This window comes from Trachurus japonicus, chromosome 21 (assembly GCF_045865225.1).
Source record: "Trachurus japonicus isolate A0001 chromosome 21, Traja_1.0".
NCBI classification, from domain to species: domain Eukaryota; kingdom Metazoa; phylum Chordata; class Actinopteri; order Carangiformes; family Carangidae; genus Trachurus; species Trachurus japonicus.
Genome location: NC_140927.1, coordinates 35,899,250 through 35,917,630, shown reverse-complemented (window position 1 = coordinate 35,917,630; position 18,381 = coordinate 35,899,250). Strand labels below are relative to the sequence as shown.

Sequence of the window (18,381 nt, the reverse complement as noted above, 5' to 3'; positions counted from 1 at the left end):
GAAGGTTGCTGGTTCAAATCTTGCCTCAACAACAATTATAGTGAATTATTTTCCCAGTCGTCCTCTGTTGACTTCTGATAACTTGCTTCATGTTGAAACTGCTGCTCTCAGCCTGAAATTCACAGAAATTTTCATTCTAAGTCATTCAAGCTTGACTCTCAAGCTTTCTTGATGTTGACAGTGCAGATCATTAACAGACAACAGTCTCTGCAACTGTGTGTGCACTGTGGCCTAGAGGCAGAGTGGAAGTCTACTGACCATGAGATTGTGGGTTCGATTCCGACTTGGTCAAACATTTGTATGGTGGTCACTGCTTGCACTATTTGCTAATTCTGCAACAGCGTTCAGCTGCTTTCAGCAGTCACACCATTTCCATTCTTGGAAATGCTTTTTCTAGTTTTAAAAGTATTATTTAAAGCAGAAGTAAGCAATATTTTTGTGTTAATATAAGTCTTAAATAGTTCTATCTTCCGACAGCAATCACTTCTATAGAGTGTTTGGACCGAAACATGGGTCTCTCAGTCACTCTGCTCTGCTCTGAGCCGAGGAGAAAACTTTTCTCGTATCCTACAAGTTTTATCCAATGAGGAGAGAGAATGGCATGAAGGGCTGTGTGTGCAGCCAGAGCCAGTCTGGTGCAGCCAAGGGATGCGCCTGAATGTGGTGACGTAGGGACGAGGGTGGTTATGGTGCGTTCAAGGCAACCCGTAACTCGTGTTTTTCTGACTTGTGAAGTCGTACCAGTTCGATCTGGTACGAGTTCACGGGTCGGAAGTTACAAGTGGCCATTATAGTGCACTTTCACAGGTAAAACAGGTCGGAAAAACACGAGTGGGTTGCCTGGAACGCTACAAAGTCGTAAGTCGTGACGTGAAGCTGTAATTTACGGTTTCAAAAGCCTGCCTGGAATGCAGCAATAGCCAACACGACCGGATCGCTTACTTCTGCTTTAATGTTTCAAAGCTTAGGACCTCCAGACCCCCATTTTGTCTCGTGTTACATAATACCTCTTTTCTTAGATAATGACATTTGTTTCTCCAGATGAAGTTGAATAAAAAGTTTTTGTAAGTTGTAGTAGACATTCCTAATGTTAGGGACACAAAAACAAAAGATCATTGTATCGTCTGCCAGTTGGGACAATTTAAACTCTCTGTCTACTGCCATAATACCACGTAATAAAAAAACTTTTTACAGCTAGTTTTAAACGTAAATTGATGACTTTTCGTGTCAAATGCTTTGTAAAAATGTACAAATAAAATAAAACAATTGGCTATAGTTTCATAGCAAATTTGCATCATTATTTAATAGACTCATTGGACTCCGATTTTTCACAGGGGAGTTTTAGATTGGGATGAGCATGCCACAGGTGTTGCTGATTGTGAGGCACATATTTCTTTGACTGTGACATGCAGTGCTGTACTTGGAATTGTCTATACTAAGAACAAAATAAATCAGTTTTTTGATTAACAGTGGACTTTCGTTTGGACAGTGGTTTAATTGCACCCGTGCATATGTCAAGTTAGACTATATCAGCAACAGTTACTTTCCTTTATTTTATTTTTGAGTTCGAGAAAAGGAAGGTCAACACAAGCTTGTCTCCAATATTTTTCAATAACAGTATGCGCCAGTAATGGAGGACGACACACATGAATCACACAACGCAGAAGATCTAGTGCGGCAGCAGCCGTTTAGTGTATACAGGAACAGGGATAACAATGGGGCCAAACGGAAGAGACGTATGGTTACTATGACAACTACAAACACTACTGGCGTCACCACTTTTTCTTACAAAACAAAGAGGCCCCCTCCAACGTCTAACAGCACAGCAAAAATACCATGGAACATCAGGTACCACAACTACCACGGCTACGCAACAGACCTGCAAGATCACAACATTGTGGGGCAGAAAGAACCCGCCTCCAGACAGTTAGCAAGTCCTCGAGAGTGTTCGTGCCGCAATACAGGTCATCTCCAGCACTGTGACCCCGGCATGCCCATAGCACTCCACACATACACATGGACACCCTTGAAGGGCGTGACGACCCTACAGTACTTCTGGTAAAAGGCTTTGGTTAGGTCTGTGGCGATGATGTACTTCCATTGGGCTATGAGGCACACGGTGGAGTCAACATCAGGCACCAGGGAGGGTTGGGGTTTACTGTACCGACAGACATCTGTGAATGCTGTGACAAGGCGAAAACCACTGCCAGGCTTCTTGATGAGGAATGAAGGATTGACATAATCCACTTTGATGTCGACATCCTCGTGCTTCCTGAAGACACCCATGCCCTCCAACACGTCGAACTGAGCCTGGAGCTCTTGCAGCTGACCCCTGGAGTACTGTGGGAACCTGCCCTTGCGTTGTGGGGGTAGGATGGGTCCCATGTTCACCCTGGCCTGGAATGGGTCCATGGCAGCATTGTATCCTTTAAAGTGGCAAGGCAAGGCAATTTTATTTGTATAGCCCGGAATACGTGTGCGTGTCGCACGGCATGCCTGTCCATTGGTGTGTGGAGGATACCATAGCTGTAGGTATCCTCACCCAAGCATATTTGGTGTTTAGCTGGTCTGATGGAGACGCCATTCTTTTCCATGAAGGGAATTCCTGCCAGGATGTCAGAGTCGAGATTTTCAACGACAAGACCCTCGAAGTAGAGGCTGTGGCCGTCTCTATGGGAGTGAGTCTGTGTCCGTGATGGGATGACCCATCTGTTTGGAACGCAGACTGCGTACTTCCTGTGATGGTAACGTCAAGCCTAGTTGAACATGAGACCTTCATCATTTTGCCTGTAGACCCACTGTCAACGGTGAGACGCATAGGACAGTGACCATGGAATGCATCCAAGTAGGGGTAGTGTTTGATTAGTATATGTTTCACGCCACTAGATGGTGCTATCTCCTCACTAATGCACTCAACCACCTCATCATCAGTCTCTACCTGCTCACCCATCACTTGGCACGTTTTAGCCATGAACATTCTGTCTTGGGGGGGCAGGAACGTGCACCTGCTAAGGAAATCATGTTCCCTTTGCATCTGCACAGGGGACATGACTTCCTTGACAATCCTGTGACAATGCTGTGACGAAAGATTGAAGAAACGGTTGAAACAGTTTCAATCTTAGTTAGACACCATACGTTGGGAAGCGCTGCTACCACGCCAGTAATGGAGGACAACATACATGAATCACACAACGCAGAATGTATAGTGCGGCAGCAGCCGTTTAGGGTAAAAAGGAACAGGGATGACAACGGGACCAAACGTAAGAGACGTACGGTTATTATGACACCTACAAACACTACTGCCACCTGGATGGGGCAAGCCACCTTTTTTCAGTTAAGAACCATGGCCTTGGACCTGGAGGTGCTGATTCTCATCCCAGCTGCTTCACACTCAGCTTAAAACATTCAGCATGTACTGGGGCGGTACATGCTGAATGTCCTGGCTCAAAAGGGCCAACAAGACAACATCTTCTGTGAAAAGCAGAGATGAGATTCAGTGGCTCCCGAACTGGACACCCCACCTAGAAATTCTGTCCATAAAAATAATGAACAGAACTGGTGACAAAATGTAGCTTTGCTGCAGTCCAACATGCACTGAGTACAGGTTTTGACATACTATTGGCAATGTGAAGCAAGCTCCTGCTCCGGTTGTACAGACCTGAGCAGAGGGCCAATGATCCCATACTCGCGAAGCTCAACAGAATGCCACAAGGGACACAGACGAAAGCCTTCTCCAAGTCCACAAAACGCATGTGGACTGTTTGGGCAAACTCCCACGAACCCTCAAGCACCCTTGGAGGTTATAGAGCTGGTCCGGTGTTCCACGGCCAGGACAAAAACCACATTGTTCCTCCTGAATCCGAGGTTCAACTATCAGCCGAATTCTCCTCTCCAGTACTCTGGAATAGACTTTCCCAAGGAGGCTGAGGAGACACTGTCCCCGACTTCCACGCGATACTGCAGAGGCATGTCAGCCAAGAAGCTAAACTATCTCAGTGATTTCAGCTTGAGAGATGAATGAATCAACCTCTGAGTCCCCAGCCTCTGCTTCCTCTACGGAAAGCATGTCAGTGGGATTGAGAAGGTCCTCAAAGTATTCCTTCCACCACCCGACAATGTCCCCATTCGAGGTCAACAACTCCCCACATTCACTGTAAACAGTGTTGGCTTCCCCCTCCTGAGGTGCCAGATGGTTTGCCAGAATTTCGTCAAGGCCAACCGGTAGTCCTCTGCCATAGCCTACCCGAACTTTTCCCAGACCTGAGTTTTGCTTCCGTGACTGCCCAAGCTACCGCACGCTTGGCCTGCCAATACCCGTAAGCTTCCTCAGGAGTCCCTTGAGCCAACCAGGCTCGATAGGACTCCTTCTTCAGCTTGACGGCATCCCTTACTTCCGGTGTCCACCACTAGGTTTGGGGATTGCCACCACAGCAGGTACCCGAGACCTTACGGCCACGGCCAGGCTCCCTCGGGATCTGGTCGAAGTTCTCCCGGAGGTGTGTAACCCACATGAGCTTTGAAGTCCCAAAGTAGAACTGGAGTCCCCAGTTGAAGGCCGGGTACTCTGCACTACTGTTTGGCCCGTAGGACAAAACAACAGTGAGAGACCTATCCCAACCTGAAAGCGCAGGGAAACGACCCTCTCATTCACTGGGGAGAACTCCAACTCATGACGATTGAGCTGGGGAGCTATAAACAAGCCCACACCAGGTCGTCACCTCTCAGTGCGGGCGACTCCAGAGTAGTAGAGAGTCCAGCCTCTCTCAGGGAGTTGGGATCCAGTGCCCAGACTGTGCGTCGAGGTGAGCCCGACTATCTCTTGCTGGTACCGCTTGATCTCCTGCACTAGCTCAGGCTCTTTCCCCCCCAGTGAAGTGACATTCCATGTCCCCATAGCCCAGAGTCATTGTCCAGGGAGTGGGTCGTCAGGGCCCACGCCCACGCCCATCACCCAAATCACATGGCACCCAGGGGCATTTAGCCCCCGACAACGTAGCTCCTAGGATCACTCAGGTGCTCAAACCCCTCCACCATGGTAATGTGACAGTTGACAGGTCCTGTCACTATGCCTCCAATTGATCATGCGGCCTGGCAACTTGGCCAAGGGGATGTCCCTTTGGGTGACTGGCAAGCCCGCGTGACTATTACCCGGGATGTGTGGGTTCAATCCCCTCCCGGGCCCTTTTCACCTTGCCACAGTAAGGTGGCGGTTCAAGAAGGGGATGCAGAACTATCCATCTACCATTTGTATCTGAGAGATGCTTAATTGTACTGGAAGGATTTCACTGATTTGAGAACTGATCTGCTTTTCTCTCTGAATCAGATTAAGTCTTTACATTGTATTAATGACAAGGTGTGGTGCTGTGTTCACTAACACTAACTATGTTCAACTGTTAGCTTTAATGTCCCCCCCGTCCCCCGCTGGCCCGCACTCACACTACCTCGAATCCAAGCGTGCTCAAGCACCAACACGGCGCCCTGACTGCAGAAAGAATGGCGCTTTTTAATTGTTTAACCGGTTGTCATGGTTATCTTGAAGTTTAATCAAAGCGACGTTAACTAGCGATGTTTACGGCGCGACGTAATCATTAAGTGACTGTTGTTTACACGCGGTTGCAGACACGTGGTGGAGAACGAGCCCGCAGCGCATTACTGTACGCATTCCTGGCCAAGCGTACCGTGCCCAAGCACACCTCTTCCAACCGTGCCGGGCCAGGGAAGTGTACCGTGCTCAGGCACGGAACACTTGCACTCACACTAGCAATAGAATCCGGACTTTAGGGGGCAAACGTGCTTGGGCACGGTACGATTGCCTAGTGTGAGTGCGCCCTGACAAGTTGTGTTTTGATAATTTAATAATCATGTATATAATAATCATCAATCATTTAATAATCAATCAAGCATCAGTCCTGTCCTACACGTGTTAATCGCCAAAACTGACTAAATAATATGAATTTGGAATAATGGTGGTAAACGACTGTGAAACGACTATGAAAACATCAGAAACATCATCCATCATCCTGTTTGTTTGTGTTAAGGTCCAGGCTGACAGTTCTAGCTTCAAACTGAGCTCATCACTTCATGTCTGTTTAACTGATGACATCATTACTTGAGTTGTTTTGCCCATGAAGGAGTTGGTGACCTGAGGTCTTCGTTAGGACAGAGTGATGAAGACAAAGTTGGCCTGAGGTTAATGAGCTCCACTGAGGATGAAGAGCAGCTGATAAAAGCTGCAGAGGAGACGGACACACGGAGCAGTGTCCTCACATGGAGAACCTGTTCACTTGTTTATCTGTTCACCTGTTTATCTATTCACCTGTTTATCTGTTCACCTGTTTATCTTTTCACCTGTTTTTCTCTTCACCTGTATATCTGTTTATCTTTTCACCTGTTTTTCTCTTCACCTGTTCACCAGTATCTGTTTTTTCTCTTCACCTACTCACCTGTTCAGCTGTTTAACTGTTCACCTGTTTTTCTTTTGACCTGTATATCTGTTCACGTGTTTATCGGTTCACCTGTTTTTCTGTTCACGTGTTTTTCTGTTCCCCTGTTTACGTGTTCATCTGTTCACTTGTTTTCCTGTTCAACTGTTTATCTGTTCACATGTTTATCTGTTCACGTGTTAATCGATTCACCTGTTCACCTTTCTATCTGTTTACCTGTTGATCTGTTTATCGGTTCACCTGTTTATCCATTTACCTGTTCACCTGTTATTCTGTTCACCTGTTTTTCTGTTCATCTGTTCACCTATTTACCTATTTACCTGCTCTCTGTTCACTGATGATGATGATGATGATGATGGTGTTTACCTGTTGGTTCTGACTGTCTCACACATTCATGTTCTGCTGTGGTTCTGTCCAGATGTGTTGTTCACCTGAGCTCAACGTGACCTCTGTGACGTCAGGCTCACTGACTCTGGTCGGTCTCGTGCAGCTGTATGACCACAGGTGGCTCTTCTTCGCGGTCTTCCTGCTGGTCTACCTGTTCCTGCTGGGCAGTGACACGGTGGTCGTCTACGTCATCTGCTCCCAGAGGAACCTGCACCGGCCCATGTTCGTCTTTATCGCCGCGCTGCTGCTCAACTCAGTGGTGGGCAGTGCGGTGATCTACCCTAAGCTGTTGCTGGACCTGGCGACGGGCCGCTGCTCCTCGGAGCTGACCCCGGCCGCCTGCGTGTGTCAGGCCTTCGTGGTTTATTCTCTTGGTGGGTCCGGCTTCCTGTTGCTGGCCTCCATGGCCCTGGACCGGTACCTGTGTATCTGCTGCCCGCTGCGCTACGCCGTGCTGCTGCCGCCTGCCGCTGTGACGGCGCTGCTGCTGACGTGCTGGCTGCTGCCCGCGGCGGTGATTGGCGGTGCAGCACTGCTGATGTCGCGCATCCCGCTGTGCCGCTTCCAGATGAACAGAGTCTACTGCAACATCTACAGCTTCGTCAGCCTGAGCTGCGGCGGCAAAGCGGCCCTGCTGCTCAACGTCTACGGCCTCATCGGCACCGCCGTCATTGTGGTCATTCCCATCGTGTTTGTGTTCTTCTCCTACGGCTGCGTGTTCGCCGTGTGTCTGCGCAGCTCCCGCGCCTTCAGCAGCAAAGCGTTCAACACCTGTCTGCCGCACCTGCTTGTCTTCATCAACTACTCTGTCACCCTGGCAGTGGAGATGGCGCTGCAGCGGCTGGAGGCTGGAGCCGGGGTCACTGGGGTCACCACCCTGGTCTCCATCGTGCTGCTGCTGGTTCCGACCCTGTTCAACCCGGTGGTGTACGGGCTGAAGATGAAGGAAATCTTCGTGCATGTGAAGAGGCTGCTGAGCTGCGGCAGAGCACAGTGATGATCGATGATCGATCAGTGTGACTGATAAACATCTGTCCAGCTGTGTCACTACGACACAAACACACATGAAAATGTTGCTCACTGTCACTGAATCATGTTTCACTTCATTGTTTTCTTGAGTCTTATGTTTTAAATACAGAAATATCTGATGTCAGTATTTGTCGGTTGTGTTGGAGAAGAAATGATGTCATTGTATTATGAAGTAGGAATTAAAGGTGAAAATAACATGATCTTTTTCATAAAAAATGTTTAACACTGTAGTAAGAGTGAACACAGATCAATCAGATGTTATTAACAGACTTTATTTCTTCTGTCCTGCTGGTTCACAAACATCAAAGTTTGTCGGTTTTTTACCAGTGAAAACTGTAAATTAATCATTAAGCCTAAGCTGAAATGAACCGAGTGTTTCTCTATTTTTCAACTTTATTAATGTTTATTATTGAGATGAGCTGTCGTGATGTGTAAATTGTAAACTGTGTCGTGTCTGTCCCCTGTAGTGAGCCATCCTCTCGTCCTTTCTCTGGAGGATCTTTGTTCGGAGAACTGACCAGTGATTTTATCCTTGAGTGACAGGTTGTTAAACCAACAGATAAAATAATAAGTCAGAAGGCTTTTAGTGAAGGACTGATAAAAAGAACACAGAATCACTGGACTGACTGCTGTCCACGTTTGACTAATGCCTCAGTGTTTACATCCCATTTAAGTTCAAATGAACACCTGAGATAAAACCTGTTTGTATTTGTCTGAACTGTGACCATAATGACCCCTGATCATGATGTCAGAGTTGGATCACCCACAAGCTCATGGTCAGTAGACCTTTACTCTGCCACTATGGCCAGAGAGAGCACACAGTTGTCTTAGAAACAAGAAACATGTTAAGACATACCAAGATAGAAAGAGGTAAAGAGAAAAGGTGGGGGGAATATGCATTATCAAGGTTGCTCATGCAAGATCTGAAAATAAGCCAGACCAAGTGGTAGTAGTTACAGTTTGCATGTAACACAAGCAACTAAGGCAGGAATTGAACCCTGGACCTCATGATTGGAAACCCGGCAAACTAACCGCTCAACCACAGAGAAGATGAACACAGCGAGTTTTATATACCGTGATAAATCAAACACTGTCCGATGCAGCAGTAGTTTGGTGGTTGTAAGAATAATAATAAGTTTAAACAAAATGGCTGAACCGAACAACAATAGTGTGAATGCTGAAAGCCATCCAAACTTGTTGCATATATTTCTACTAGGCATAAAACCTGATTGTTCCTCATCAATGATATCATCTAAGCCTAGTTTCATAGTTTCATAGCAAATATCTTTGCATCATTATTTAATAGACTCATTGGTCTCCAATTTTTAGTATTTCATTTATCTTTTTTTGGTTTAGGAATCAATTAATAAGGCCTTGACGAAGAGTTAGTGGTAATTCTCCTTTGTCTATGGCCTCTTCAAATACAGAGACTAAAAATGGTGCTAAAAGACATTAACACCATTTTTAGTCTAGTTTAGTTATCAAAAGTTTAATAAAATGCATATATCAGTCCACCATTTCTGGGAGAAAGTTTTGGCTTTTATTTTTTTGTGTATCTTGGTGGGTTTTGTTTTCGTCACTTCCTAATTACCCCAACAAGAGTTATGACCTGGTTTTTGCATTGCTGCATCCCTCTAGTCCACCTTCACATCACACACAGTCCCACATCTTGTACTGAGCCGTCCAGCTGTAGTATACTGGTATTGGCGATGTTGGTTCTCTGCCTAATTGTTGTCCACTTTTTTGCTGTTGTTGTTTGTTTGTTTGTTTGTTTGTTTATCTGTTTTTTTATTGTATTTATTGTTGTTTGTGTGTCTCTGGTGTGGCGATGGTGTTTTTTTTTTTTTGTTTTTTTTTTGTTTGTTTTTTTTGTCTGCTGTTATTGTTTTTTGTTTGCTTCTCAATGTTCTTGGGGACAACGGATGGAAATTAATTTCAAGCCCAGTGTATCTCTTTAGTGCATTTTGAGACCACTGAATGTAATATAAATTGCTGTATATGAACATAATAGGTTGGTACCATCCTTAAGAACATACAAAGGCATATCAGGAATATTTCAAATTTAATCTTGAACAAAACCATGACACAAAGTCATTCATTCACTCATTCATTCAATCAATCGTTCATTTGTTCATTCATTCATTCATTCACTCATTCACTCATTCGTTCATTCATTTAGAGCATACAAAACTTAACATTGATCATGTGAACAATCTTCAAACTGTAAAACAAAACGATGAACAAAGAACACTTGCTGTCCATAACCTTGGCACATGCATGCTGCACCAATAGTCAGCTAAAACTCAGGCAACTTGACACTGAGTGTCACACTATTGTGACACTACTGACACACTCTGCACCCTGCCTTTTGACACTTAATTTTTCTTGGCTTTGTGAAAAACAGTTCCAGAGCTCTTCCAAAGTTGAACTCTTCAGGGCTTGGCCCATTTATTGAGACTCTCAGGCAGGCAGCAAGGTGTTCTCCTTGCAGTCTGTTCCGGAGGTCTGATTTGACCTATAAATTAAGATAACTACAATTAGTCAAAAGGAATGAAAGTAGGAGGTGCCTTTGGAGCACACATTTTGTACTCTCATTTGGTGAAGACAATTATGCAGTTCCCTGCAATGGGTTAAATATTTGGCACACCTCTCAGCAACTCTAGTCATGCCCTTTGCCCTTACCCTGTTCATCGTGGAGAAGTCTCTCTCACAGTTGACGCTGGAAACTGGAATGACCAGAGCAACTGCTGCCAGGCGGCTGAGCAAGGCATGGGTAGATTTGTCCCCATTCATCACATTCACTGGCCAGGAGAGACATTACTTCAGCTTGGTTCTTGTCCAAGGAAAAATATTTTATAGAGATGTTAATTTACATTATTTATATTACACAAGTTGTGTCTTCATCTTAAATTGAGGTTGAGGGTTTAATTACAATAGGAATTAAAGCCGCAAGCGGCGATGACGGGCCCTCGCTCACCCATGCGACCGCGGGGCCTAAGGCATGAAAGGGCTGTGGCGTGAAGTTGAAAGGGAGAAAAAACCTGGAAGGAGGAAAAAAATGCATTGTTTCGTTCATCCACCAGGTGACGCTAAGCAGTTGTGGGTGGGTGTGTTCAGGGTCAGTCTCTCATCACTCATGTGAAGTTTGGAGTGAATCGGACAAAGCATGAGGGAGTTAATGAGCAGTTAATGATTCATCCACCAGGGGGCAGTAATGGGATGCATGCAGGTGTGTTCAGGGTCAGTCCCTCATCACACATGTGAAGTTTCGAGGAAATCGGACAATGTTAATGCAAAAAATGGCACTTCCTGTTTCCACTAGGGGGCAACATGAGCGACACCCCTATCAGATGGAAGAGGTCGCCACCCTGGACCTGTGTATCAAATTTCATGATGATACGAGTTCAATAAAGACATTGTAGCACCTATGTCACACAAACTTAATGCTAAAGCTAATGTGTAACAGTAAAATACAACAATAGGCTAGTGATCAGAAGGCTAAGGTACGACCAAAGGAGGGAGCAGACAGAGACTGAGTTTGCTGGTTAATGATACCATGTATTTTTTAGGCAAAATAGTGCAATGAAAAACCCACAACAATAAAAGTGCTATTATATACAGTGAACCGACAAATCTGCTAAAGGCAGACAATTAATGAATTACGGTAAGTTAACTTTCTTTCAATCATTTGCATATGCACATTCAGGTAATCAAGATTAATAAACAGATATCAAAGTCAGAGTCAGCAATCAGAAAAAAACCCAAATGCTTGGTTCATTACGAACACAAGAAGATGATCCCAGCTGCCCCCCCACAGTTCATGTAAACCCACGTCTGGGTTGGGGAATTGAGTCCAGGGGAAATGAGTGGGAAAGTGTGTAGGGGAGGATGTGTGTGCGTGTGGTGGGCAGGGGCTGAGCAAGTGGGGTGAGAGTCTTTTACTGGGCTACAAAGAGCCCCCTACCAGCCTGGCAGGAGGGATGCGACTCATTCGACAATCTGTCAGTCTGTGGCTCCTTTAGCTCGCCATTTATAAGACCCTGGTCAAGAGAACAGGACCAAAGTTCCTTATATCATTCACCATGGTTACATACATCAATCAATCAATACATTAATCCACATGATTCAACAAAGTACTCATTGCACTAATGTTAATATTCTCAAAATCATGATTTAGCAAATAGAAATATAAATAGAAAAATAAATAGCATCTGTATCAATCAACATCATAACCAGCAGTTACAACATTTAACAACATGATTCATTATTAAACAAACATGATACATCATCAATACTCAGTTTAAACCCATTACAGCAATATACTTTACATTCATTCTCAAAAGAACCCTTGGCTTCTCATTACAAAAGACCCAGGCCTGTTTGCTAAACAGCGCTAGCCACCTTCATTAAAGTGAATGGTGGCCGCGGCTAATGCTAGCAGCTAATGCTAATGCTAACGGCTACAAACAATTTGACTCACCGGTCGTCCGCTGCGTACTACTCATACGTTCGGCCGTCGCGGTCTCGGCACGGCAGTTGCGACACGGTAAGGGGCTCCTACAAGTCGACACATATTATTTAAGCGTTGCTCATGATTAAAAATAAACAGGCGAAACATAGTTTGAACCAACCTGTAGCTCGTCTCTCATGCAGCTTCCCCACTGCTCTCTCTCTGAGACTGAACTGCAGCGGCTCAATACTAAACCTCGGTTGGTCGCGCCGACCCACGTGACCCCGTGACGTCACCGCCCACTACAACGGTGATTGGCCCAGGTGAACCAGGTGACCATCCCGCAAGATTTGGACGAAATACCGCGAGAGTTGAGAAATAGATACCCTGTGAGTGAGGGATTTATCACCCCTGTTACAACATCAAAAGGACAAACGTAATTTCATGGCGAGGGACGATAGTCGCCGCGTCGCCACACGGACGCCATTACTACATGTTTTAGAAGTGGAATGAAGTTGATGGAGTCAACTATGTGCCATCAGTACATGTTAAAGGAAAACCTGGCCACTTCCTGTTACCACCGGGGGGCGCTATGAGTGACGTAGGAAATTAATATATGGGGACGTTCAAGGCAGAGCCATCATTATGTCCAGCAAGTTTGAAGTTGATTGGATAAAGTATGTGGGTGTGAGAGCTGTTCGAAGGTCAAATGGCGAGCAAATGAAAAGTCGCCAAAATTCTCAAGGCCCTAGAAGCCACGCCCTTTGACCTACAGACATTCTTTTAATAACTTCTGATCAGAGTTGCATCTAGATGGTCTGTAGCCAATTTGAAGTCAATCGGGTGAAATCTCTAGGAGGAGTTCGTTCAAAAAGGTCAAAAGTTCAAATCAAAATGGCCGACTTCCTGATTTTTTGTGCATCTTGCAATGTTCTGTAAGCCCATCAAATTTCATGCGTCTAGGTGAAACACAAAGGCGGGGCTGATGTTTTGAAATTTTCTAGGGGGCGCTATTTAGCCATTTGACCAGGCCCATTCCCAACGACTTTAAATGTGCATGCCATATTTGACGCGTTTTGGGGCATGTTGAAGCCTCCAAAAATGCGATTTTAGGGAGAATATAATAATGAAAGAAAGAAAGAAAGAAAGAATAATAATAAACAGAGCAATAACAATAGGGCTTTCGCTGGGCCCTAACAAGTAAGCATGTTGAGCATAGTGATAGCATTAAATTTGGGATTTAAGCTATGTGTGCATAGTGATAGCATTCAATTTGGGATTTAAGCTATCACATCTTTTGATCCTGCTGCAGAAGAATGACTCATGCTGGCAATGTCCTGGTTGAGGTGAAACCTCAGTATCATTCACCCACCTTGAATGCTCCTCCATGCAAGTGCTCCTTGAAGGAACGCCATTCCTGATTTACCAGGGTCTCCTCACCATGGAGGAACTTTCTTGCCAGGATCTGAAGATGGCTGATGTTTTCTTCATCACCAAGTGCAGCTCCCTGTGGTCCCAAAACACTGAAGGCTGCAATAACATCCAGATTTTGGAACCTGGTTTCTAAGTGCCCTATTAGGCCACTGATGTAAGGACTGGCAACCTGTAAGTCGCAGAATAGAAAAATAAAACCCCCAACTCTTCAAACAGCATAAGGCATTCTTCCAATGATTTGCTGTTTGTCTTTGCTGCTTGAAACTATGGAACCCTCAAAAGTGCACATTGGCTTCAATCTAAGACTCAACACACTAATCCTAATCTAGAAAAAAAGAAATTACCTGTCTCACAAATCTCTTCCACTGCTCCTCTTGTGGCAGCTCCTCAGTGCCCTGTCCCCTCCTGTGCCTCTCCTCCTCGTGCTGGATGTTGAACTGTCCAAGTCCAAGGGGGTCATCAATGTCCTGGTGTTGACGGGACAGGAATGACCCAGGCAGTGGGACCTCACCTGCATCCTTTATGCGCCTGAGGGCCTCGATCGTGATTGGAACCTAAAGTTAAAGAGATGTTACATTATATTGACACCAAAGGCAACCAGCAGTATCATAGATAAACAAACACAGAAAAGAGAGCAAAGAGAACATAAACTCTTAGGTTATAAACTGATCATAACATACCTGCTCCTTGAAATGGAGGAAGTTGACATTTGCCCGCTGGAACACTCTTGACAGCCGTGCAATGTGTGGCAGTATGTCGGCCTGAAGGTACACAGACGCCACAAACCTATAGGTTGCGCAAAAGGTGTACAGGCCCTTGGCAGCCGGGCATTTTTTCAACTCCGCCTCCTCTGCCAATGTGGCAAGCACAGCAGAGAGATTTCTCTGGAGCATCTAAATGGCCATGTGCTGAGATAGCCACCTCGTCTTTTACCTCCTAGAAATTATAAATTCATGTTATGTTAGTAAAAGCTTATGTGAATCTAAATGTATGATAGTAATATGGTATATATTATAATTATAAATGGCAGCACAAGCCACAGCAACAATCTTGGGGAAGCTATCACTCAACTGCTTAGCAACTCCATTTATGCGCCCTGTGGTTACATGTCACATAACACAAGCCAAATAGCATTAACAATTCGTTCTTAAAGACATACCTTCATGCGACAGTAAAATACCATACCTGTCATAACTGCTGCCCCATCTGTGCCAAGCCCACAGAGGTTTTCTGTTGGCACCTGTTTCTTGTGAAGGACAGCTTTCACAGCAGTGACAGTGGTGTCAGCTTTGCCATCACTGATCGCCACGATGTCGAGGAACTGGTTAAAAACGTGTCCCTCTTTATCTATCTATCTGAATGAAACAAATACAGCATTAAGTATAGCATTAAGGCATTTTATTACCTCAAAAAAGGAAATGTATGAAAAATGTATTCCTGATAAAGCAGGAATAATCACATCCTGGAATGTTTTTCAAGCCTTTATTTGCTTACATTACTGCAGTAGAACATCACACATGAAAATACAGTCTTCAAACAGGGTATAAAATAAATATTAATAATTCATGATGACAATTGACTCTTAAGGGAGACTACACTGTGAGCAGGGTCTGTCAAATATCTAGTCATACCTGATGTACAGATCAAGCTGACGAAGCAAGGAAACATCTGTGCTTTCATCAAGCTCAATTCCGATGGCTTGGGATGCTGTTATCTGCTCTCTGAGAGGCTCCTCAAGAACCTGAGAAAGGATCTCAAGCATCTCATCGATTATGCGATGAGAGCGGTAGTTGTTTCTGCGATCAACCTTGAAAACAGTTTCAAGTTTTACATCAATACAGTATAAGGGCTGAACTGATTTAATTCTGTAATATTTGCACAAGTACTTACCTTCAGCTTAAAGCAGAAGTAAGCAATATTTTTGTGTTAATATAAGTCTTAAATAGTTATATCTTCCGACAGCAATCACTTACATAGAGTGTTTGGACCGAAACACGGGTCTGTCAGTCCCTCTGCTCTGCTCTGAGCCGAGGAGAAAACTTTTCTTGTATCCTACAATTTTTATCCAATGAGGAGAGAGAACGGCATGAAGGGCTGTGTGTGTGCAGCCCGGTGCAGCCAAGGGATGCGCCTGAATGTGGTGACGTAGGGACGAGGACCAATAGATCCATGACGAGGGCGGGGGCTGCTAACTCCATCGGCTGACAAGACGTTATGGTGCGTTCAAGGCAACTCGTAACTCGTGTTTTTCCGACCTGTGAAGTCGTACCAGTTCGATCTGGTACGACTTCACGGGTCGGAAGTTACGAGTGGCCGTTATAGTGCACTTTCACAGGTAAAACAGGTCGGAAAAACACGAGTGGGTTGCCTGGAACGCTACAAAGTCGTAAGTCGTGACTTGAAGCTGTAATTTACGGTTTCAAAAGCCTGCCTGGAACGCAGCATTAGCCAAAACGACCGGATCGCTTACTTCTGCTTTAAGGAAATAGTCGCATCCCAGGAGCTGGGCCAAGCTTAGCAGCTTGCCGTAGTTGGTGTGGTGGGCTATTTCATTTCTGACCAACCAATACAGGCACTTGAATCCCCCAATAACAGCCTCATGCTCCATAATAATAACGGGCTCAAATGAGTTCATGACAGAGTATCCTGCAAAAAAAAAAAAATCTCCCTGAACACCAGGACCCATCTGAAACTTTTGGGATTGTGATTTGACATGACTGAGAAAAGTTTATAAATTACCTGATGCTAACGATTCATAGCTTTTATGCTTTGTTGGTGGTGCTCAGTGGTGATGTGACGCTCCAGGTAATCCTTCATGTAATGGACAGCCCCCACTTCCACAAAAGGTCTCATGTTAGGACCATTTTTTACGGGAGGTCTGTGCTGCCTGCAAGCACGACAGAACATCCATAAAAAGCAGAAAAACAATCCAATAAGTATCAACTGCATATTCATAATGGGACTTTTTATGTAAATTTGGACCCCTCTTCTGACCCAACTTTTAAAATTTATATTTTTACAGCCATAATCTACAATAGATTCATTCATATTTAAAGAAATGATCACAGAAAACCTTTTTTACTTAATTTATCATGTGCTAAACAGTGATGTTTGAAAGATATGGAAATGTTCACAGTATGGAATCCCCCTAATACCAAATGAAAACTTACCATGTGGAGTTTTATAGAGCCAGTGTTTAAACTGAGGCATTTGTAGCCATTCAGCGTTCCATGACTTCCCGTGTTTGTCTGGACCTTAATGGCATGAACAAAATAATTATTTCCTATATACACCAACAGCTCCTCAACTACGCTGTTGCTGACCAACTTCCCCTTTCTCTGCTGTCAAACTCACCTGCTGTCCCTCTTTCAGGGGAAGCTGCCTCCCCTGCTGTCCCTATGTCATTCATCTGCTCCTCACTTTCTGTCCCTCTAACAGAATGAGAGTCAGCTGAAACTCTCCCTCCTGCTGTCTTGAAATATTTTAAAATGCTCATGGTCTGAAAATCAAGAGTACAAAACATTAGGCTAAGCTTGAAATGTTGGGGTTACATCAAAAAGTAATAACCTAGACAAATGATAAGTTAGAGCCAACTTGCTCCTCTTGTGCTAAACCTCCTTAATTTTAATTGACAGGTGGAAAGGAAGACGATTTGGTATTGAGGAGACGAGTTTTGCATTTATTCACTGAAAAATAGCTTTAACTTTACACACTATCGTGAGGCAAGCACATCCATCACAGCAACAGCCAACTTCTAACAGGCAGCTAACAAGTTTTCTTCAGCGCATCATGACACTGGAGTCTGTAAACACACAAGCGGTAAAAATGCACTGGCCGTCTGAATAATACTTTTACTTTTAAGCCGTCACCTCACCTCTCTTTGCCGATCAACTATCAGGCTGTGGCAGAGTCACTGGCTCTACGCTGCTGTCACAGCGGATCCCTCTTTTCTTTTTCTTATCTTTTTTTTTTTTTTTAATCGCCGACGAGAGATATTAAATAGTCCGCTCAGGGCTCATTGTGAAAAAAGTATGGTTTTAACTGTAAAAAACAACATTTAAGTATTGGTCTTTTTTTTTTTTAAATATCTATTTATTTCGTAAGTGACCATGGTATATTCGAGGTGTCCGATTATCAGTAGGTAATTAATGGACGACGCGGAGGTGGAAACAACCTCTCCGCGATGTTCCCTAGATAACAAAGGGCTGTGATTGTTACTGGGGCCTACAACTTCTTACTAATGAAACACACTGGAATTCTGAGCATTTATTGTTTTCATATTCGCTTTTATAAGCGGATAGAGAGAGAGAGCACAAATGGCAGAGGGATGAGAGAGAGAGAAATAGCGCGAGTGCCAGAGAGAGAAATAGCGCGAGTGGCAGAGGGAGAAATAGCGGAAAAGTAGCTAGCGGGAAATCAGCACCACGGACAGCGGAAAGTTAGACTCGGTTTGGTATGTTACAGTAGAAGATGACTGGTGCAATGAGATCAGCAACATAGCCACTGCTCCGTTATCCAACTTGATAGCAGCCCAAAAGAGAAGTTACACTTACCTCACAAACTATCTTCAAATGCCGTCCCGTCCCGCTGTCATGGATGCAGTGTCGCTGGATCGCACCAAATGCAGCAGACAGTATG

At 44.6% G+C, this 18,381-nt stretch overlaps 1 protein-coding gene and 1 pseudogene across 1 annotated transcript; one reads left to right on the top strand and one right to left on the bottom strand.

Annotated features, from left to right (window-relative positions):
• Positions 1-6,861: 6,861 nt before the first annotated feature.
• LOC146965719 (olfactory receptor 11A1-like) lies at positions 6,862-7,827 on the top strand. Its single transcript, XM_085765099.1, has one exon. The coding sequence runs from the start codon at positions 6,862-6,864 to the stop codon at positions 7,825-7,827; it is 966 nt and encodes a 321-aa protein (XP_085621225.1).
• A 4,529-nt stretch (positions 7,828-12,356) lies between these two features.
• On the bottom strand, positions 12,357-16,650 carry LOC146965718 (uncharacterized; annotated as a pseudogene).
• Between the last annotated feature and the right edge of the window lie 1,731 nt (positions 16,651-18,381).